Source organism: Dendrobates tinctorius, unplaced genomic scaffold, assembly GCF_039654945.1.
Source record: "Dendrobates tinctorius isolate UK_male_01 unplaced genomic scaffold, ASM3965494v1 ptg000030l, whole genome shotgun sequence".
Taxonomy (NCBI): Eukaryota; Metazoa; Chordata; class Amphibia; order Anura; family Dendrobatidae; genus Dendrobates; species Dendrobates tinctorius.
This window is the reverse complement of record NW_027361698.1, coordinates 30,369,064-30,392,351: the sequence shown is the minus strand read 5'-3', so window position 1 is coordinate 30,392,351 and position 23,288 is coordinate 30,369,064. Positions and strand designations below refer to the sequence as shown.

General features: G+C 42.3%; 1 protein-coding gene across 1 annotated transcript in view; it reads left to right on the top strand.

Moving 5' to 3' along the window:
• Positions 1-23,288, top strand: part of PRDM5 (PR/SET domain 5) — a 462,601-nt gene that overhangs the window by 355,478 nt on the left and 83,835 nt on the right. The window contains exon 15 of the mRNA XM_073571995.1: positions 1,305-1,390. Within this exon, the coding sequence (XP_073428096.1) occupies positions 1,305-1,390 (86 nt within the window). The remainder of the gene's footprint in view (positions 1-1,304; positions 1,391-23,288) is intronic.

The following is a 23,288-nucleotide window of genomic DNA, read 5'->3' as shown; positions in this document are numbered from 1 at the left end:
CCTGCAGTATGTCACCTATTAGACTGTGTTGTAGTTTCTGTACAATCAGTATTTTATCAGCTGGAGATTATCACTGCATGACTAGGTGTCACATCCACTGATTGGCAGCGTACTGACAGTGTACACTGTACATAGGAAACTTCTATACACAGCTCAGCATTATGACCACTGCTACATGTACAACACATAAAACAGGGATTCCATCACAACTATGCCAAGTAGTCCAGTAAGTGATACATTGCAAGAATCAGGGTGTCTTGTCCTATATTATGCTGTTGTCAGATTAAATAGCAAAAACCTGCTAACAGATTCCCTTTAAAGGGAACATACCCTTGACTGGATCTTTAAAGTACATTTACTCTGAAACGCAAATTGTGTAGTCAATCTCTGATTCTTGCTACACAAGGGCCACAAGATCAAGGGTGGAGATATATCACTAGTACAACCTGTGCAGCTACATAGGGGCCCAAGAGCTCAGGGGGCCCACTTTCGCCTCCAAAGTAAGTGTAATTGTGCATGATGATGAGCTACAGGACTGCAAAGGGCCCATATACTGTTCATGCACAGGGCCCCACTTCTGTCTGTGTCCACTCATGCACAAGAGAGGACAAATATGTAATATAAAGAGTTGTATGGAAGTTCTGCTTTTATAATATACAGTTCTTGTGAAATGTACTATTCAAGGTATGTTGGCCTAAACCATTTTAAGCAGAATTGTTCTGACGTTTATGGTTTCCATGATGCCGTTCATTGCATAAAACTACATAGTAACATGTTTCTGACTCGATGTGCATTGTTAGTTTAGTATAGTGCAGGAGGAGAAATTGATTATAGTAATTAAATGTGATGTTTCCAATCCAGATGGCAGAAATGTTCAACAGATGTGTGGAGATGTTCGCACTCCTTAAGAACGAAGTGTATCAAAGCAACAAATTGAAAAAAAAAGAGGAAAAGGCACTAGCCACAACAAAATGGTTCATAATTCACTCCTTTATTGGACTGTCATATTTGCCTAGCATATCACTGCATGCATTCATATGTTGTTAGAAAACATCAGGCAACGGGAAGAGGAGCTTTGATCCAGCCCAGCATGTAGCCACTGGGTTCTTTTGTTCTTTATGTGACGTTTTTAAAAGCTCAGATCTGTAGTCTCTTTTTCACTCATTTCATAAATGAACATGAACCTCAAGCTGGAAGAATGTGCCTCCTTTGACATAGTCATGCTGTGCTTTCCTGATGGGTCGGGGTCGTGTTCTCTATCCATGAGCTGCATATGGTAATTATGATGCTTATCTTGTTCGCAGGTGAGCGCCCCTACCAGTGTCCTTACTGTGACAAAGCCTTCAGTAAGAATGACGGCTTAAAGATGCACATTCGGACGCACACAAGGGTAAGTCAGGATCTATGTTCAAGACTAATTAGAGGAATATGTGATGAGTGGCTATGCATTTTTATATGTAGATGACCAGCCACGTGTACCGTATGAGCAATGGGAAGAGGATTTAAATAACCTGCATGAACGAGTCATAAAGATATAAAGCACATTCTAGGAAGTTGTTACATCTAGGTCAATCCTCAGTCCTTCCGCTTCTACGGTGCATCGCCATTATTCTGGGTGATACAGTGCAGCAATTTGGTTAGATATTCTGAGACTAGAAATGTTATTTAAGCAGAATGTTGTTAACTCCTGAACTTGGTCATCTTAATTATTCCTTCCTGTGTGTCATGGTTGGGCTCACACTTTTTAAAATCCGGTCTTCCTACCTCTAATTGCCGGATATAAGTTATCTTACTCTTGTTAATTCCTGTTTTTCTGCCACTGCTCAGATCTAGTTTGATTCCTGTTTCAGGCTGCGGTCCGTGTTTTGACTATTCTGTTCCTGGCCTCTTGGTATTCAACTAAGCATTTTGGCCATGCTCTATCAGCCTGCTCGCTCCACCAGCCAGTAGCCATTGTGTGGACCACACCTAGGGGCCCTGTGTAAATCCAGTTCTCTGTTTGCAGTTAAAGGTCAGCAAAACTCCTGGAAACTGTTAGGTGTAGTGGCTAAAGCAAAGCATGCCAATAGATGCCCTATTTCGAGCTGCCCAACTACCACATGCAGAGAAACCTGACAGTAGCCCAGTTAAAATCTGCAGAATAGGATGCAAATAAATTGTATCAGGCTTATTTGTAATTGAGCCATATATTGAGGTGTCATAAAATTTTTGTGACACTTGTAACTGTTTGAAAGTTGTGAAGGAATACGTTCTTATTATAAAAACCTGGTTAAACTATTAATGACTAAATCTAAAATAATTCTACATTTTTCTGCATGTCCATGGCCTTTGACTATAGATAAACATATAAGTGAAAAGATGCATGTTCAAAAAGATTGCCCCATCAAGTGCACAGATAGACAATGTTCAGATCTTCAAAGGTTTCTTAGTTTACAGTTATAATTTTGAATCCTGCATTGTATTACAGTGAGCAATCATAAAATAGATGAGCAATTTGGAAAATCATATAAGTATTATGGTATAAGTTTTATAATATGATTTGATAAAACTGTAATTTCCCTTTAACTTCATTTATAATATAGAACTTAGCTTTAAAGATCCTCTGAGATATAACAAATTGGCTCTCTTGGTTGGCGCTACCCCAAATTTCAATCTGGTACACATGAGAGATAATATTCATTCTATAGACTTATAGCTAGATGATGCACCCTGGGAGCGCATGATAAGACAGCTAATTTACAATGAAGCTCATGAAAACAATTGAATTATCAAAGTACTAAAAAGGTTTCGACTCCACTGATATGATTAAATGAGGTATTAAGATATCCGGTGACACTGTATCAAATATGCAAACTTGTATTCTTTTGCTGCCACAAAATCATATTGTGCATTTTGTCAAGAACAATCATACAATCACAGAACAAATTAACTCATTAGTAGAATTGAAAACCATAATTGATGCGAAATACAATTTTGAAGCATCACCTAAGTTACCTAGTTGTTTTTCTCAATATATGACATGAAATCAGAATAAACCTTACCCATTGTAGGTCAATAAGGATTACCATAATTATTTATATTTGCCAATTGCTAGCATTTTATTACTCACTGCAAAGTCAAAAGTTTACGTACACTATGTTTACTATGCCTTTAAACAATTCTGGACTGCCCATATGAAGATGTCATGTGTTTGGAAGCTTTTTGACAATATCTGAGTTAATAAAAGACACACCTGTGGATGTATTTTAATGCACACCAGAAACACTCTGCTTTATATAGCATCATGGGAAAAGTCTCAAGAAATCAGCCAAGATATAAAGAAGAGAATTGTGGACTTGCACAAGTCTGACTCATCCTTTGGTACAATTTCAAGATACCTGAAGGTGCATTGTAAATCTGTACAAACAAGTATACACAAGAACAAACAAGATGGGATGTCCAGCCGTCATACCGCTCAGGAAGGAGATGGGTTCTGTGTCCCAGAGATGAACGTGCTTTGGTCTGACATGTGCACATCAACCCAAGGACAAAAGAAAAAGACTTTGTGTGAATGATGGCAGAAGCTGGAAAGATTGTGTCAATATCCACAGTGAAACGAGTACTGTATCAACATGGGCTGAAAGGTCACTCTGCCAGGAAGAAGCCATTACTCCAAAAGAAACATAAAAAAGCCAGATTAATGATTGCAAATGCATACAGGAAGAAAAACTTAAATTTTTGGAGACATATCCTGTGGTCTGATGAAAATTAAATTGAACTTTTTGGGCATAATCACCGTGGTTATTTTTGGAGGAAAAAGGGAAAATGTCAAACACGGAGGTGGCATCATCATGTTGTGTGGTTGTTTTGGTGCAGGAAGGAATGGTGCACTTTACAAATTGGTGGCATTAGGAGGAAAGAAGATTATGTGGCAATACTGCAGCAACATCTCAAGCCATCAGCCCGGAAGTTAAATAGTCCAAAGTAGAATAGAGCAAAACGGGTCGGTCATATTCAAAAGTTGGCGACTTTCGTTGAAGTCGGGTTTCATGAAACAAAACCCGATCATAGCGTGAGATCGGCCACGATGTCAGCAACCAGAGCGCCAAAGTCGCGTTTCAAAAGATGCTTCCAGCGCCCTTTTTCAGCCAATGATGGTGGATGTACACTGTGGGCAACGCGATGACATAGGCATCGGTCACCACCATCTTTGAGAAGGGCATGCAAGTGATTGGCTTTGTGTGGCGTCACGGGGGCTATAAATGGGCGTGAACGCCGACCGCCATCTTACTTCTGCCGATCTTAGCATTAGGGAGAGGTTGCTGGCTGCTGATTCAGAATAAGGGAGAGCGTTAGGCAGGGAAGAAGAACCAAAAAACTGCTTCTGCTGTTAGCGATTTCCACTTGCAACACAACACTTTGTGTGCAGTGACAGGGGAGGCTCTATTTTTGTGCATCAGCTCTGTTGGTTATTAGGCTGCCTTATAAGGCTCCCTGATAGCTGCATTGCTGTTTGTACACTGCTGTGCAAACTGCTTTTTTAAAAGCAAAAATACTTTTCTTCCTCTTTTCTGCACAGTTGCCAAGCATTCATTTTTCCACCCTTTTGTGTATGCAGCAGTCCTGCTTATTAGGCTGCCTGCATCCATACTTGGACTGAGAGCATCATTGTCAGCATCCTCAAATCTCTAGTGAGATCCAAATTCTCACCAATCCTATAGACACCCTCCACCTTGTCATACACCATCCAATTTCAGCCTGTTACATTGAGGTGTAATCTCCCCTGGGCCTGAGACAATAGTTCAGCGTCCTCAAATCTCTAGTGAGATCCAAATTCTCACCAATTCTATAGACACCCTCCACCTTGTCATACACCATCCAATTTCAGCCTGTTACACTGAGGTGTAATCTCTCCTGGGCCTGAGACAATAGTTCTGCCTCCTCAAATCTCTAGTAAGATCCAAATTCTCACCAATTCTATAGACACCCTCCACCTTGTCATACACCATCCAATTTCAGCCTGTTACACTGAGGTGTAATCTCATCTGGGCCTGAGACAATAGTTCAGCGTCCTCAAATCTCTAGTGAGATCCAAATTCTCACCAATCCTATAGACACCCTCCACCTTGTCATACACCATCCAATTTCAGCCTGTTACATTGAGGTATAATCTCTACTGGGCCTGAGACAATAGTTCAGCGTCCTCAAATCTATAGTGAGATTCAAATTCTCACCAATCCTATAGGCACCCTCCATCTTGTCATACACCATCCAATTTCAGACTGTTACATTGAGGTGTAATCTCTCCTGGGCCTGAGACAATAGTTCTGCGTCCTCAATTCTACAGTGAGATTCAAATTCTCACCAATCCTATAGACATCCTCCACCTTGTCATAAACCATCCAATTTTAGCCTGTTACATTGAGGTGTAATCTCTCCTGGGCCTGAGACAATAGTTCAGCGTCCTCTGATCTATAGTGAGATTCAAATTCTCACCAATCCTATAGAGACCCTCCACCTTGTCATACACCATCCAATTTCAGCCTGTTACATTGAGGTGTAATCTCTACTGGACCTGAGACAATAGTTCAGCGTCCGCAAATCTCTAGTGAGATCCAAATTCTCAACAATCCTATAGACACCCTCCTCCTTGTCATACACCATCCAATTTCAGCCTGTTACATTGAGGGGTAATCTCTCCTGGGCCTGAGACAATAGTTTGCATCCTCAAATCTATAGTGAGATTCAAAATCCTATAGACACCCTCCACCTTGTCATACACCATCCAATTTCAGCCTGTTACATTGAGGTGTAATCTCTACTGGACCTGAGACAATAGTTCAGCGTCCGCAAATCTCTAGTGAGATCCAAATTCTCAACAATCTTATAGACACCCTCCTCCTTGTCATACACCATCCAATTTCAGCCTGTTACATTGAGGGGTAATCTCTCCTGGGCCTGAGACAATAGTTCTGCATCCTCAAATCTATAGTGAGATTCAAAATCCTATAGACACCCTCCACCTTGTCATACACCATCCAATTTCAGCCTGTTACATTGAGGTGTAATCTCTCCTGGGCCTGAGACAATAGTTCTGCGTCCTCAAATCTATAGTGAGATTCAAATTCTCACCAATAGTAAATTCACCTTCTACCTTGTTTTACAGTACCATATAGCTGGTTGTATTTTGGGTACATTTTCACAAAAATGAGGAAGTATGGTGGAAGACGCCATGGAAGTGGGCGAGGGTTGCCAGCTGGTCCCGATGGTGGTGGTGGTGCTGCATCTGTTGGTAGTGGCAAAAGCACAATAGCACCTAAGGCAGGAGGTGTTGAGCCTGCGTCATCGTCTGGCTCCACAAGGCATCGAAGGCTCTCTTTTCTGGGAGTAGGTAAACCACTTTTAAAGCCGGAGCTTCAGGAACAAGTTTTGGCTTACATTGCTGACACAGCCTCCAGCTCTCTCGCCTCCTCTTCTGAAGTTTCAAAAAATAAAAGAACTGAGTCGTCAGTGGAGGCTCCTGGTCAGGAACAACACCTTTCCTTGTGTCCTTCACCCCTACCAAAAGTGAAGGATGTGGCACGCCACACTACAGATTACTCCATGGAGCTCTTTTCACATACCATGCCTGGGTTAGCAAGTCAAATCATGAATTCCCCAGTCCAAGATGAATCTGACATGGAGTGCACTGATGCACAGCCACTGCTAGATTTTTCTGCTGGTACATTCACTCAGTGCACTACATTGTCCTCGCAGTGTACTGAGCCAGAATCAGACCCTGATGAAACTCAAGTGCCCCTTCCCGCCTACTATACCACCTTACACGGTGACACAGAGGAAGGTGCACATGAAATTGAAGAGGAGGTCATGGATGACCCAGTTGTTGACCCAGATTGGCATCCATTGGGGGAAGAGTGTGTGGCTGCCAATAGCTCAGAAGAGGAGGAGGAGGATCCGCAGCAGGCAACGACATCGCAACAGCTGTTATCTGGCATGACCATAGCAGTCCAAAAACATGTTACAAAAACCAAAAGGGTTGCAGGACAGCTTGGCCAGACGGTCAAATTAGCACAGCATGCAAGGTCTCAAAATGTCTTCCATAGTAGGAAGAGTGCAGTGTGGCACTTTTTTGAACAAAATCCTAATGATTAGGCAAAAGTTATCTGTAAGAAGTGCGCAAAGATCATTAGCCGAGGGAAAAATCTGAGAAATTTGAATGCCAGTTGCATGCTTAGACATTTAACCACCATGCCCTTGCAAGCGAGGATGGACTACCAAACCTCATATACCACATGTGCACCTGCTCTGACTGAAGGTAGTCAGCATCGCTACATCGCTTCCCCCACTGTAAGCCCACCGGTTAGCACACCACCAGCAGCAAATGTCGAGGTGTCGTCGCAAGGGCAAAGCAGTCATGGAATCACAATGTTATTGCTAAGAAAGACTGAATCTAGGCCATCAGCAACACCACCAACACTATCACCATCACCAACCCTCTCTCAGTCCGCCATGTCCACTGCTAGTTCCACCATATGCAGCTCTCAAGTCCAGCTCACCCTACCAGAGACTCTGAGTAGGACAAGAAAGCACTCATTCTCTCATCTGTGTACACTGGCTTTGAACGCCCACATTGCCAAACTAATCTCGTTAGAGATGATGCCCTACCGGTTGGTTGAAAGCAAAGCTTTCCGAGAGCTCATGGCCTACGCAGTACCACGATATGACCTACCCAGTCAGCACTTCTTTTCACGAAAAGCCATCCCAGCCCTCCACGTGCATGTGAAAGACCACATTGTCCATGCACTCAAGCAATCAGTGAGTGGAAAGGTGCACCTCACAACAGATGCATGGTCCAGTAGGCATGGCCAGGGCCGTTACGTGTCCATCACTGCGCACTGGGTTAATGTGGTAGATGCAGGCTCCACACGGGACAGTGGCGGTGGGACGGTGCTGCCTAGCCCACGGTATAGGAAACAGTTGGCTGTAGGCGTTTGACCTTCCTCCTCATCCATAAGCGAAAGCTCGTCCACAGAGCGCAGTCACACGAGCACTCCATCCGCAGCTACCAGTGTTGCACACGAGTTGTCCCACTATCGAACAGCTAGTGGTAAGCGTCAGCAGGCTGTGTTGAAGATGATGTGTTTGGGCGATAACAGACACACCGCTAAGGTACTGGCCGACTACTTGCAGCGACAAACTGAGTCATGGCTGGGCAGTCTATATCTTGAGGCAGGCAAGGTATTTAGTGATAACGGCCGGAATTTTGTGGCAGCCATAGCCCTTTCAAAACTCAGACACATACCTTGTCAATAATTATCCGAAGTTAACACCCCTGCTCCATAAGGTGCGGAGACTGTGCTCGCACATCCGCCGGTCGCGCGTACAGTCCAGTCCTTATGCAGAAGCTGCAGCGATTGCTCCACCTTCCCAAGCACCGCCTAATTATCGACGTTGCAACAAGGTGGAACTCCTCCCTGCACATGGTTCAGAGGCTGTGCGAACAGAGGCAGGCTGTAATTCATTTGTGGGAGGATACACGGGCAGGCAGTGGGCAGGCAGTTTGCAGGCAGACATGGAGTGCAGTGGTCGAAGCTGAAAGACCTCTGTAACGTCCTTCAGTGTTTTGAGGAATGCACACGGCTGGTAAGCGCAGACGATGCCATCATAAGCATGAGCATCCCACTTATGCATCTGCTCATGCAAACTTTGACACACATTAAGGAGCAGGCGTCTGCAGCCGAGGAGGAAGAGGAGGAGGGAAGCCTTGATGACAGTCAGCCATTGTCTGGTCAGGGAAGTCTCGTGGACGAGGTGGAGGAAGAGGAGGAGGAGGAGGAGGATGATGGGGATTATTATTTTGGGGAGGAGGATGCTTCTCAGGGGGCAAGAAAAAGTGTTGGCATGGCAAGGTCAGGTACAGGGTTTGTGCGTGACTGGAGGGATGTTGATTTGCCAGAAAGTGCTCCTCCACCCAGCAATCGCAGTGCATCATTGACACCTGGAACATTGGCCCACATGTCTGATTATGCCTTGCAGATCCTAAAAAGGGACCCCCGCATTGCCAGAATGATGACGACTACTGGTTAGCCAGCATCCTGGATCCACGCTATAAGGCAAATTAAAAAAAATCATCATGCCACAGGAGAACCTAGAGCTAATATTGGCTAACAAACAAGCAACTCTGGTAAACCGTTTGTTTGAGGCATTCCCAGCACACAGCGGCGGTGATGTTTTTCCAACGAGCCGTAGGGGGCAACATGGAAGAGGTGTTCGTGGTGCACACAGCCGAAGTGACGTTGGACACAGGGGTTTCATGACCATGTTGTGGACTGATTTTTCAAGTACCTCTCACACAACTGGTAATACTGCATCGATCGAAAGTGACAGGAGACAGCAGTTCTCAACTATGGTAACAAACTACTTCTCCCATATCAATGTTCTCCCTCACCGGTCATTCACCTTTGACTATTGGGCCAGTAAACTTGACACCTGGCCTGAATTGGCACAATATGCCTTACAGGAGTTCACTTTCCCTGCTGCTAGTGTGTTATCTGAACGAGTCTTCAATGCTGCTGGATCAATCCTGACAGAAAAAAGGACCCGTCTGTCGACCCAAAATGTTGATGATCAAACCTTCATTAAAATGAACCATGCATGGGTTTCAAAGGATTTTGTCCCACCTTCCCCTGCTGACACGTAGGTTTCCAGAAAAATGGCTTGCTTTTGACCTCCTCTTTCGCGGACTTCTCCAATTACTCCATTTGCAGCTACTGAATGTCCAACATCAACATATGCCATTTTTTTCCACCTCCCTAACTGGGCTGCCTCCCCCCACAGTGCCGGGGTCAGCACCTGGCACATGCACCCGTGCGAGTGCCATTGCCCTGGACAGGTGGGTGGGCACACTCTTTGGTAACGGCACTGGCACAAGGTCCCTCATAGTAGAATCAAGTGTCTCTGACGGTGGGAGTGCACACCCGCCGTCAGACACACCGGCATACTATGAGGGGCCCTGTGCCAGTACCGCCGCCCACGAGTGGTCCCCCCTGCTTGCTCAGGGCACCAGCACTTGCAATTCTTACCTCTCCCTGCTCCACCACTGTGTAGTCTGGCTTGTTAAATACTTCACTGGGACTGCCAATACAAATTTGGAGAAATGATAGATGATGGTTAAGACGTAGCTATGCCCTGTCCTGCTGGGCTCTATCTTCAGATGATCAATGGCTTCCATTTGTTATGGATGTCGACTCACAATGAGATGCAGTGGTGGTTTATCATCAGCTTTCACGGTTTTCCGACTCAGACGTGTGACATTCCTGCCCACATTTTTAAATGTGTTCTCTCATGCCAATCCAATAGAATCGCCTACGGCCTGTGGCTTGTGTCTTTTGCACTCCAAAGTTACGTGACAGATCATGATCGGCAGTGAGGACAATGCCTACATCTGTCCCTGTGATCACAATTTGATGGAGATGAGTAACGGTGATGAGTTCCACGGTACTGCGATACAGCAAACCTTTCTTCACAAGAACTGTTTTCGCTGTCTCCACAGACAAAGTAATTGAGGGTCAGCATCGCCTCTGAGAATTCTCCCGGGAGTTTTTACCGTGATTATTAATTCTAAAATTTCTGCAATCACTCGACTTTCCGTCTGTACTTGTATCCATCTTGTTTCCTCTTGCGGAGAGTCTGGACTGTCTTACTGAGACTGAAATATGTATGAAGATTGAAAAATACCCCAACAGTGTATACTGGTGTACGCTTCGAATACATAGCCCTTTTTCTACTTTTTAGATTCTTGTCTAATCCATACTGAGGCTGTGAGTGTCTTTGTCGGACTCCGGAAATATACACGCAGATTTTTAATGTTTAAACTATGCTATATATACCTGCTATCCAGTGATACTGTACCCTTTCTCAACTTTGTACAATCACGTCAAATCCATACTGGGCCTGAGACCGTCTGAGTCTGCCTCCTGATATATAGACATAGGTTTTTCATGTGTAAACTATGCTACATATATACAGTACCTGTTATCGGGTGATACTGTACCCTTTCTCAACTTTCTACAATCTTGTCGAATCCATACTGGGCCTGAGAACGTCTGAGTCTGTCTCCTGATTAGAGATGAGCGGTGTTCGAGCCAACCTGTTCGCCAAGTTAAAATTCCAGCTGTTTTGGGCGGTGTTGGAGCCGTTCGTCAAACTCGAACACTTTGCTTAAAATTCGGCTGTTCGAGGTTCCGTTCGAGAACGGTTCATTCACCAAAAGCGTAACTTCATTTTCACATTAATAATGGTTTTCAATGTTAATAGACTGTTTCATGGCATAGTAGCAGTGTGTGGTAGCAAGCGGTGTAGTACACCTGTCAAGGAGCTACACCGTGTATGTTTCTAATTATTTTTTACCGCATCTTGTCCAGAAAATCCTTTTGGGCCTTGTAGCACTGTCTGCTACTCAGCAGAGGAGCCCACCAGTGAACCAAGCTATGCCGCCTGTTTATGTAAGAACTGCGTGCTACTCAGCAAAGGAGCCCAGCTATTGAGCAAGCTACAGCACCTGTGGTTTGGACACTTAATTTTTTCACTTTTTCTGGAATGCCGGTTAGGCCTAATTCCGGAATTCCGGTTGACCTGCACTTACTGGGAAATCCTCGTTCGCGGGGAAGAATTGTAATCCCAGATCCCCATCACTAACGGGGTTCAGCGGATTATCTGCACCTGTAAGCGACTCACGCTGGACCTTTCAATGTAGCGCGCATGCAGCCTCGGACATGTAAGGGCAAGACAGACCTGTTATTGATCGATCTCGAGTGCCAGAGCCTCCTGTGTCCCTCTAGTAAGCTTGACGCGTACCGCGGGGGCATGCCGGAGTCTCGTTCATTAATGGAATTAAGCTGACAAGTCGCTAGCACAAATAAAAATGGACTTCCACCACCACCCACAGAATCAACAAAGCTTGCAATCTGTCAATCTTTTCTGTACTGGCATGGTTGACGTTTCCTGGGTGGAGTCGAATTAAGCCGCAGGCTCCACTCCTGGTGATGCCCTTCTGGACATTCCTTTAAGGTTCAGCTTTGCAACCATACTGCCCCCGGAAACCAAACACTTTGCCTTCATGGACACTGTTCGGAGGTTCGTGGGAATAACGCCGCCTGATCAGCAGTTGGCCTAATTTATGGTGGGAAGTCCAACGGTATATGATCATCTTCGATTTCGGAATTTTTCTGTTTTTTGGTATTTTACATTTTTATTCCAGCCTTTCTTGACTTCATAAGGGCATGATATGCCTATATCTGTGTCTCCTCCTCCTCCTTTTACTCCTCCACCTCTTTTCTATGTGTAGTTGCCGTTTTCCATATGTTATTTCTGTATTCTGAGCATTTTGTCTGCTTTGGGACACCTTTTAAGGTGTTTTGCAATTGTTTTCTATGTGTTTGTATGTGTTTGCCTGCCTTTGTTTTCAATGGTGTTCGACGTTGTTCGTCGAACGTTCGACAAGCATTCGACGAACTGGAACACTAGCGGGGTGGCGCAACACTGAATATATAGACATACATTTTTAATGTTTAAACTATGCTATATATACCTGGTATCTGGTGATACTGTACCCTTTCTGCCAGGAAGTCCTCCTCCACCCACCACTCTAAGTGTATCATTGACACCTGTCCCACATGTGTGATAATTTCTTGCGGATCTTCTTGTTATATTGTGGTGTGATCCATCTTGAATGTGTGACAGTCTGTGGGTTACTCCTGCAATTTAGATGTACATTTAAAAATTACCCCAACACTAGTGTATACAGCTCTACGCTTGTGATACATTACCCATTTACTGCTTTTTATATTCTGGTCTAATCCAAACTGACCAAGTGAGAGTTATTTTCTGACTGTGAAAATAAATACTGAGATTGACAACAATGACCTCTACACTGTGTACAGCTGTACTCTTCAGATCCATTACCGTTTTACGGCTTTTTAAACTGTGTTGTAATCCATACTGAGCCTGAGAGCATCTGTGTCTGCCTCCTGAAATATCTACAGATATTTAGAATGTTTAAACTATACTATATATACCTGCTATCTGATGATACTGTACACTTTTTCTACTTTTTATATTCTTGTCTAATCCATACTGAGCCTGTGAGCGTCTTTGTGTGACTGATGGTATATACGGACGCCATAACCTTCCCTGCTGAGCTTGACACTTTGAATTTCTTCGGCGTCGGTTCGTCGGCTCGTTTCCGTGTCATCGATTGTTGTTTAGTTTCGGGATCAAAGTGGTGGATCCAGGTCTCATCCATGGTCAAAAAACGTGACAAAAAATTCTCCTTGTCTGCTTGGAACTTTTCGATATTTGCTATTGAAATGTCAACTCGTTTCTTCTTTTGCTCGTCGGTTAACATTTTTGGCACCCAACGCGCGGAGCCCTTTCTCATATGCAATTCTTTTGCAAGGATTCTTTGAATACTGCCATATGAGATCCCTGTGACCTCAGCTACATGCCTGATAGTCACTCTTCAATCTGCCAACACAACTTCTTCAACTTTTTTCACGTTTTCTTCATTGAGGGACGTGGATGGGCGTCCTTCGCGATGTTCATCTTCCGTCGATGTTCTTCCCAGCTCAAATTCTTTGGCCTAGCGTGCAACTGTGGAATATAGAGGAGAAGAGTCCCCCAATGTTTCCACCAAGTCGCTGTGTATGTCTTTGGTAGACATTTTTTTCAAGCAGAGGTATTTGATGACAGCTCTGAGCTCATTTTTTTCCATTTTGATGTTCACTCCTTGGCAGTTCATATTCAAATGAATGTAGCTCCCGGGAATCATGGCCTATTTAAGTGATTTTTTTTCCCTGGACTAGTGGGTACCTAAGATAGAAGAAAACAATTTATTTTAATTTCTGTGTGCAATAGAAATAACGGATTATCATTACTTTTGGATCGCCCCTCGTATAGGGAGATTGACAATCATCCTTTGACTGTATAGAGCTGTACACTTCTGATACAGTACCATATATCTGATGTTATTTTGGGTTCATGTTCTGAAACATTTTGAAGTTTGGTGGAAGAGGTCGCGGACGTGGGCATGGGGGGGCCAGCTGGTGCTGATGGTGGTGGTGCATCTGCTGGTAGTGGCAAAAGCACAATAGCAGCTAAGGCAGGAGGTGTTGAGCCTGCGTCATGGTCTGGCTCCGGAACGCCTAGAAGGCTACCTTTTCTGGGAGTAGGTTAACCGCTTTTAAAGCCGGAGCATCAGTAACTGGTTTTGGCTTACATTGCCGAAACAGACTCCAGCAAATATGCCCTCCTCTTCTGAAGTTTCAAAAAATGCAAACACTGAGTGCTGGCTTCTGGTCAGGAAAAACCCAATTCCTTGTGTCCTTCACCCCCACCAAAAGTGAATGATGCAGCAGGCCACACTTCACATTAGTCCATGTAGTTCTTTCTATCATACCATGCCAGGGTTATCAAGTCACATCGTGAATTCCCCAGTCCAAGATGAATCTGACATGGAGTGTGGGTGGCCAGCCAGGGCAGTGGGGTTAATCGGTACCGGGCCGGTGTCTCAGAGGGATGTGTCACGTTGGTGGTGATGACTCGTTCCGTGGCCCTGGGCGTCCATGCAAAGGGGTGAATAACGTTTATAGGTGAATGATACGTGACGCCACCTGTGGTTTCTGATCACAATGACCCGCACCTCAGTGTCGCTTCTCTGCGACAGATGTTGTGGTGCAGCTAAGATGTAGAAGCCCTGCACAGGTAGGGCCGTAGTCGCAGGGCAGATGAAAGAGTTGATAGATGGTGTGCAGTGCAGGATGTAGCAGAGCCGTGCGCCAGGATGACAGACACAGTCGTGCAGTTCCTTTACCTGTGCTTGGTAAGTGCCGTCCAGGACCCAGAGTACAGATGGAGAAGGAGTTGGTCAGCCTGGAAGCAAATTTGGAATTCTCTCTCTTCAGATAGGTAGTGTGGCCTCCGTTCTAGCGCTTATCTGAGGTACTCGCAGTACTGAGTTCACTGAAGTTCCCCCTGTTGACTCTCTTTTGAAACTTTCTCATATGGCAGGCGGCCGTAGCCTTTTCCTTCTGGCTCACACAAGTCGCTGCTGGGGCATCCGAGCCTTAGTTGGGAACAGTGCATTTACAGCTGCTACTTCCTCCGTTTTCTGCTGCAGGAGCATCAGTGTCCCTACAAACTCGGAGACCGAAATCCGGACCATGCGCTCCAGCTTGGAGTGAGCCTTAACTCTTCTCATCCTCCAGCTCCCTTTCTCATGTCCACACACTTCCCCTTCCCCTCACAGACTGCCCTAACTTCCCTCCTCCCGACCACAGAGAGCAGCTCCTCAGCAGTCAGGTTCAGAGCTCTCCCTGCTGGCCTGGAGTGGGAACTGTGTTGTGTGTTGGTTTAACTGCTAGAGAGATCCTTCGTTGCTCCCAAGCAAGACATCACACTCCCTAGGAGGAAGGTAATGCCACTGTGGCGACCGTACTCCTGGGGGCGCCACAAGTGCACTGATATCCAGCCACTGCTAGATGATTCTGCTGGTACATTGACCCAGACCACTACATTCCCCTCGCACTCCACACAGCCAGAATCTGACCCTGATGAAACTCAGGTTCCCCTTCCCGCATACTATCCCACCTTACACGGTGACAAAGAGGAAGGTGCAGATGAAAGTGCAGGTTCCTTGAGCAGGTAGGGGGGCATACTCATGGGCGACGGCACTGGCACAAGAATTGATGTTTTTGACAATAAAATGGGCACTGTAGGTGTGTTTCCTGTCCTCCACTCCCTGCCGACCTTGGTTCCCCATTGACTTGCATTGGGTTTCGTGTTTCAGACGGCCTTCGACTTTTCACGATAATCGGCCGATTTCGTTCGACCCGACTTTTGAGAAAGTTTGGTTTCATGAAACCCGACTCGACCCAAAAAAAGGCAAAGTCGCTCATCTCTAGTCCAAAGCATACTGCCGAAAGGGTCACAAAGTGGCTTAATGATAACAAGTCAATGTTTTGGAGTGGCCATCACAAAGCCCTGATTTCAATCCTATTGAAAATTCATGGGCAAAGTTGAAAAGGCAGGTGCGAGCAAGGCAACCTACAAACCTGGATCAGTTGCACCAGTTTTGTCAGGAAGAATGGGCCCAAATTCTGAACAACTATTGTGAGAAGCTTGTGGAAGGATATCCCAAACGTTTGAGCCAAGTCATTCAGGCTAAGGACAATGGTACCAAATACTAATGAAATGTATATAAACTTATTTGACTTTGCAGTAAGTAATAAAAATGCCTTAAAATCTTCTCTCTCTCTCTGTCTCTCATTATTCTGGCATTTGACAAATAATAATAATTATGGTAATCCTAATTGACCTAAAACTGGAAAGGCTTATTCTGATTTCATGTCAGATATTGAGAAAAACATGCATATGTGTCTTTTTATATGTGTCTTGTAAACTTCTGGTTTCACCTGTACATGGGGAAAAAAAGTATTTAGCCAGCCACCAATTGTGCAAGTTCTCCCACTTAAAAAGATGAGAGAGGCCTGTAATTGACATCATAGGTAGACCACATCTATGAGTGTCAAAATGAGAAAACAGATCCAGAAAATCACCTTGTCTGATTTGTGGAGATACAAGTGTCAGCAGGCGACCTGATCCGCTAGCCGAAACCACATGGACCAGGGATCGTCCCACTGAACGCCCACTCTCCTTTTAATAACATTGCTCAGACAACACAGGATGAGGGTAAAACAGTGTGACAATGTTTTATTCAACCACAAAACAGGCAGATAACACGTGGAACAGTGTTGTAATTATTGATAATATTAATAAGTTGTATAAATGGAAAAAACGTTAAAAACATAATTATACATAAGTAAATTGATACAATACATAGATATGTTTGATATAATAGATTATATCATTTAAAGTGCTATAAGTGCTAAAGTTTACAAAGTGCAGTAAGTGTTAAAGTTTACAAACTGTGTATGTTGTACATTTTGAAGAAAGGATTACAAGATTATACCGGTCAATTCCTGCTAATGGTACAATAATCATATAATTATTGTTATGTAATAAGCTTCAAAGCTTAATTTTAGTTAATCATAGTAGCCTGACAACGCTTATTTGGTAGATGTCCAGGATATTGTCATTTTTGCTGTGGTGCTTCTTTACTCAGTTAAATAAGATTGTACTTTGAGTACATGGCCATACCATTTATTTCTTTATTTATGCATTTGAAAAAGGGGGGCGATTCAACTTTATTTTAAATTTCTCAATATTTCTAAAACTTTTATTTTTACTTTTCACTTATTTGTCTCCATAGGAGACTTTAACTTGTGCTAGTTTGATCACACATAGTACATACACTACTTCAATATTGCAGTCTGTTGTGAAATTATCAATCTCCTATGAAGCTAAGCCAAGGCTGTCCTAATTTTATGAGGTCTAACTTATTTACACCAGGAGGTTAATATGACCACATAATTGATACAATCGATAGAAGCTGGAAGTGTCATCTTAACTTTCTAGTGTAACAAATAATACATATGAACTTGCAAATATTTTTTATCTTTATGATCTGCAATAAGGAGTTACCTTTTTCTGCTGCTTAAAAATAATTGACTCAGGTTCTTTTGACTTCCCCAGAATGTCATGTTATGTCAAAGGGCAGAGAAAAGCACATCTTCTGAAACCAGAGTCTGTATCATTTCTTGGTCGTATGGAGTACCTCTACTTACATTCTGACATGCTTTTGTCATAAGTTCTTGGCCCTTATGGATGACCTCAATCTGTTTAGCGCTTAGGAGGTCTCAAGGTTCCTGGCTGGAATGGGAATAGAGTGTTTCATAGGCCCTTAGATAAGTTATTTCCTTTTCTATTACCTTTAAACACAAAGCCTTAAATTGTTTCAAACAAGCATATTTGTATGCTTTATCTTGGGGAATAAAGACTAAATCTAATTATCTCCTTTTTGAACATTTTCCCATCTGTTTACATGATGAAAAACACATTCTAAAGTAGTTTGGTCATTTTTAAACATCATAAAGTTTCTTAACTGTTTTAATTGACCCATTTTTTTTTACAGTTTTTATTTATTTTTTTTACTTTACACCAAATGAAAATATACAATAAGGAATGAAACTGAATAAATATTGTCAGGTTAAAAATATATTAGTATTTTTTGTACCTAAAAATTGAATTTATTCTATTGTAACATTCTTCATAAAGGTGGAGTTTGCTGTAAGGAAGAGAGAGCCAGCAGCCCTATAAACCACTTAATCCAATCTTATTGAACATTTTTTTAAAAACTTAGGGCAATTTTATTGGAGAAATAAATTTTCCATTAGGTTGTTTCATTTGTTAATTTAAATCCGGTCAATTCTTGAAGCGGTTCACCTTTAAATGAAGGAAGCATAAAAATATTAAATATCTCTCCCCTTATTAATCTAGCCAAAATTCACCTTCATGCCGATATTGCAAGTTTTCCCACCTACAAAGAATGGAGAGGTCTGTAATATTTATCATAGGTACACTTCAACTGTGAGAGACAGAATCTAAAAATAAAAGCCAGAAAATAACAATGCATGATTTTTACATAATTAATTTAATTCTATTGCATAAAAAAAGTAGAGATGGGCGAACCCGAACAGTAAAGTTCGGCATCCATACCAAATACCTACTGTTCGGGCATGGACACAAAACACGGACTCTACCAGGAAGTCCATGTTACTGTTCGGGTTCAGCCTCCCGAACACCGGGTTTTTTTCTCTCTGTGGCATCTAACAGATTAACGGTCCTGCATGGAGCTACGATTAGAGGCAAATCCTGACTGTGACACATAGTCATTATCTGCTGAGTATGCTTTGGGTTTGGTCTGTGAGGAGTTAAGGTGCTATTACTGCAGTATATCACAGATCAGTCAATTAACAGTCACACTGATTCTGCAGGGCCAGCACCTCCCTATATCATCTAAATCTTTAGATTATTATTCACAGATGGCGACTACCACTTCCATGTGCTATGGCACTGCAGTAGTACACTATAATCAGGTTTAAGTCCTTTTCTATTCGTATGTGTAATTATCTGTGCCCTCTGACCTGCTATCCTTAGCCTATAAAATCCTAAATGGCTCTTCTTGGCCGGCCCTCATATCTTTAGTGGCTGTAATAGTCCCCCCTAATTGGCTGTGCTAGATCATCTGGTATGAAAGCCATAAGACATTATGGGGAATCCCACGTGGCCACGTCCGAAATCCTGAGCCCACTCCCTGGCTACTGCAATATTTAATAAAACCAAAAAGGACATAATACCTAAAATACATGGATAAAAAATCTCAAATATATATCCCCCGATTGAAAATAATAAAATAGATATGATAATATGTATAAATAAAAAATGACAGTAAATGTCCAAAAATAGTTGAATGGCAGACCATTCGGAATAAGATCCTAACGAATAACCACCAAAAAATGGAAAAATAACAGATAAATAAAAATATTAAAAAAAGTAAAATATACAATGGTACACAATAAATACCAATAACAAAAGGCAGGCAAAAGGATTAAACTTATAAAAATGCCGTTATTAGTGTAAATGACAAATTGGTGCAAGAGTGTCCGCACAAACTGGAGAAAAATAATAAACTAGAGAATATAGTCAATCAATATTAAAACAACAGACTGCCAAAAGAGTAATGATATTAATCATTAATGATTATAGAATAAAAGCTCCCATTGTTGCCAGGTACAAGAAATTATATGCAAAAAATAAAATTATATATAAACATAATTAGCAAAAAAAATAACAAGAGATCTATATATGAGCCTCAAAAAAATTGCAAACTACCTCACGGATAGTACCAATTTTCCAAATATAACAAATCTCAGATAAATGCCAGGCAAAAATAATAAATGTAAAGTCAATAAAGCATAAGTACTATAAGCTGTATGGTATGTGGATATACATGATCATGATCAGATACCCATCATTGAAAAGGTATAAATGGCCACAGAAAAATATAAAAAGTACCTGAAGGAGATAATGGCAGACCAGAAATTGCGCGGAGCACACCACGACGCGCATTTATATTTTTTATCACTATATTCTCTAGTTTATTATTTTTCTTTAATTTGTGCAGACACTCTTGCATCTTTGCACCAATTTGCTATTTACATTAATAAAGGCATTTTTATAAATTTAATCCTTTTACCTGCCTTTTTTTTGGTATTTATTGTGTACCATTTTATATTTTACATTTTTTATTATTATTTTTATTTATCTTTTATTTTTCCATTTTTTGGTGGTTATTTTTTAGGATCTTACTGCAATATTTAGTAATGTATGGAATGGTGACTGGCAATTTTTTGCAGTCATTCCATATCAAATCGCATATTGTTTGAATTTGTTGGAACCTGCAAATTTCAGGAAATGCAACTCAAAGTCAACCCATAGCGACTTGATACACTCTCTAAATAGCATGCAAGTAATTTATATTTTTTTCAAAATATGCTCAGTGCATTTTTAATAGAATACATACACCTATTTTATACCTAGTAGGTTCCTTGAGTCCTCTTAATTGTTCTTTGAATACTTGTGGCATGTGCTATCATCTTTACTTATGGCTCAAAGTTGCTTTAAGTGCATGTCCAGGGACAAATGGAAAATGCAACTTTTTCCCAAAAAATAGGCAGCCACACTACCTCTAATTTTATATTTACAGAGTCCTATGTTTAGTTCCTTTGCGATGTCTGCATATATCAAACTATTACTTCCTATAAAAGGAGTAAAAATGGAAATAAAGCCAGGTTCACATGAGCGTATTTTATAGTCTGTATATGGACAGCAATGCCAAGTTTGGCAGTAGGTTTCCCAACCCAAACTTACAGCCTCATATAGGTCTATGAGGCTGTAAGTTAGGGTTGGGAGAGAAGCAGTCAGTCTGGGCATTGCAATCCGTTCATGGACTCTGAAATATGCTTATCTGAACCGTTCTTTACTGTGACCATACTACTTTGTATCTTGTAAATGTCTGCACACATTTCTGCCTCAAGACATATTATAAGGTTGGAAGCCTTTGATTCTTTTTTTTTACTGTGCGTTTTTCAGTTGTGACACCATCATAAGAGTTGGAGTGAGACTGAAAGTTGACGATCCCGTTATCCACATCATCAAATTGCCTACTGGGTTATCATTTAGATTTTTGTTTAACTTACACAAAGACACTACTATAGGGGGGAAAAGTCATCCAAACAGTGCAGTTAAACTGTAGTTACATCTATTCAATGATTACTATCAGCGATATGCTAAACCTTTACTTCTGCAAATCAAAGTCTAATAATCAATTTAAGCAATTTTAAACAGATAAACTCTAAAGATTAGCAAATCGTATGAAATTTGCATTCATCATCAGCTTTTCAGAATTTTTCTCAAAAAAATTAATTCACCTTGAATTGCAAATACTACAGCGCCTCTAATGGCTTAGAAAAGATGTGTGCAATAATCTGAGGTCTCCTAGGAATATGTTGAACCTCCTATGGTGAAATCATAGCCGTAGTAATGTCAATGTGACCTCATTGTCTAATTTATAAAGTGCTGTGGAATATTTTGGCACCATAGAAATAAAATTATTAGTGTTATTTATTATTATCAAATATGACTATGAATAAACAGATGGTAACTGGGGAAAAGCAATAAACTGTTTATTAACACAGTGCACAGATTATTTATGCTTTTAAATGTGGAAATTATTTAAAAATTATATCTTTTTAGAGGCAGATGACTGCATTTCCACTATTTATATAGTCAATGTACATGGCAGAAGCCATTACTTTTTGAAAAGTAATGGTACAAAAATTATCGCTATTTGTTAAATGAAGATTGTTATGAATGGGTCACCGAGGAGGAAAGCGCAATAGGCTATGCCACCAGAACACCAGAGAGGTTGGTCACTCAGCGGATTGCAGACCCCTAATCTTAACAACACAACTAGTAGTAGCCGTGGAGCGTTCCTACGAAGCCCTAGATGCTTCATTACAGCCGGAGGACTAACTAAGCCTAAAGACAGAAAGGTGAAATCTAAACTGCCCCAGAGCAGATCCCCAAAGGAATAGACAGCCCCCAAACATATATTGTCGGTGAGACAAGATGAAGCACAGACACAGACAGAAAATAGACTGAGCAAATGATGGTGCCCACACTGACTAAATAGGACAGGACAGAAAAGGCACTGTCTGCAATCACGCAAAAACTTTAAAAATTTAAACACGTCTGATATACAAAAATACTGAGGTTTAAACAACCTCGCCCCCACTATATCAGCTCTCTGGTGTGAACTGACGGCAAGCAACAGGCTAATACAGCAGGGGACTGAGCAAACAAAAGATGCAAAATACAGGGCAGGAGCCAGCTGCCCCAGGGGGAGCAGGCTGACCCCTGACAGCAAGGCAAAATCAGATGCAAAAGATTTAGCAAATGACAGCTGAAAAATGCAGGATCAGGCAGGAGACAGATATCCTCAAAAAAGCACTGAAAGGAGTCAATCACCGGCAGCAACTGAGAGAAGCTTGCTCGCTTATGTCTTCCCAGTCAGCACCCTCACTCCTCCAATTATCCTCTGCAGCTGTTGGATTAGCATCAGGTTGACCAGCTCCACTACCAGCAGTATCCACCAAAGGGAGCCATGCCTCAAAAGTCAGATTAAGGGAGTTCACAACAGTACCCCCCTTGAGGAGGGTTCACCGAACTCTCATCCACACCACCAGGCCGATCAGGATGGGCCCGGTGAAAAGCACAAACCAATCTCTCGGCATGAATATCGGAAGCAGAGACCCAAGAATTATCCTCCTGGCCATAACCTTTCCACTTGACCAAGTACTGGTGTCTCCGTCTAGCCAGACGAGAGTACAATATTTTCTCTACCTCATACTCCAAATTACCCTCAACCAATACAGGGTCAGGGGGCGCCGCCACAGGAACTACTGGCTCCACAAACCTTTTCAACAATGATTTGTGAAAAACATTATGAATCTTGAACGTACCTGGAAGAGCCAAATGGAAAGAAATGGGGTTAAGGATTTCCAAAATCATATAAAGTCCAATGAACCTTGGTTTGAATTTTGGAGACGCAACCTTCATCGAAATATTTTTTTGAGGACAACCAAACCATATCACCCTCTTTGAACTGGGGAGCAAAGGTCCAATGCCAGTTGGAAAACTGTTGGGCCTTTTCCTGAGAGTGGGACAACTTGTCCACTACTTGGTCCCAAATCTGCTGCATTCTGTCCACCACAGAATCCACACTTGGGCAA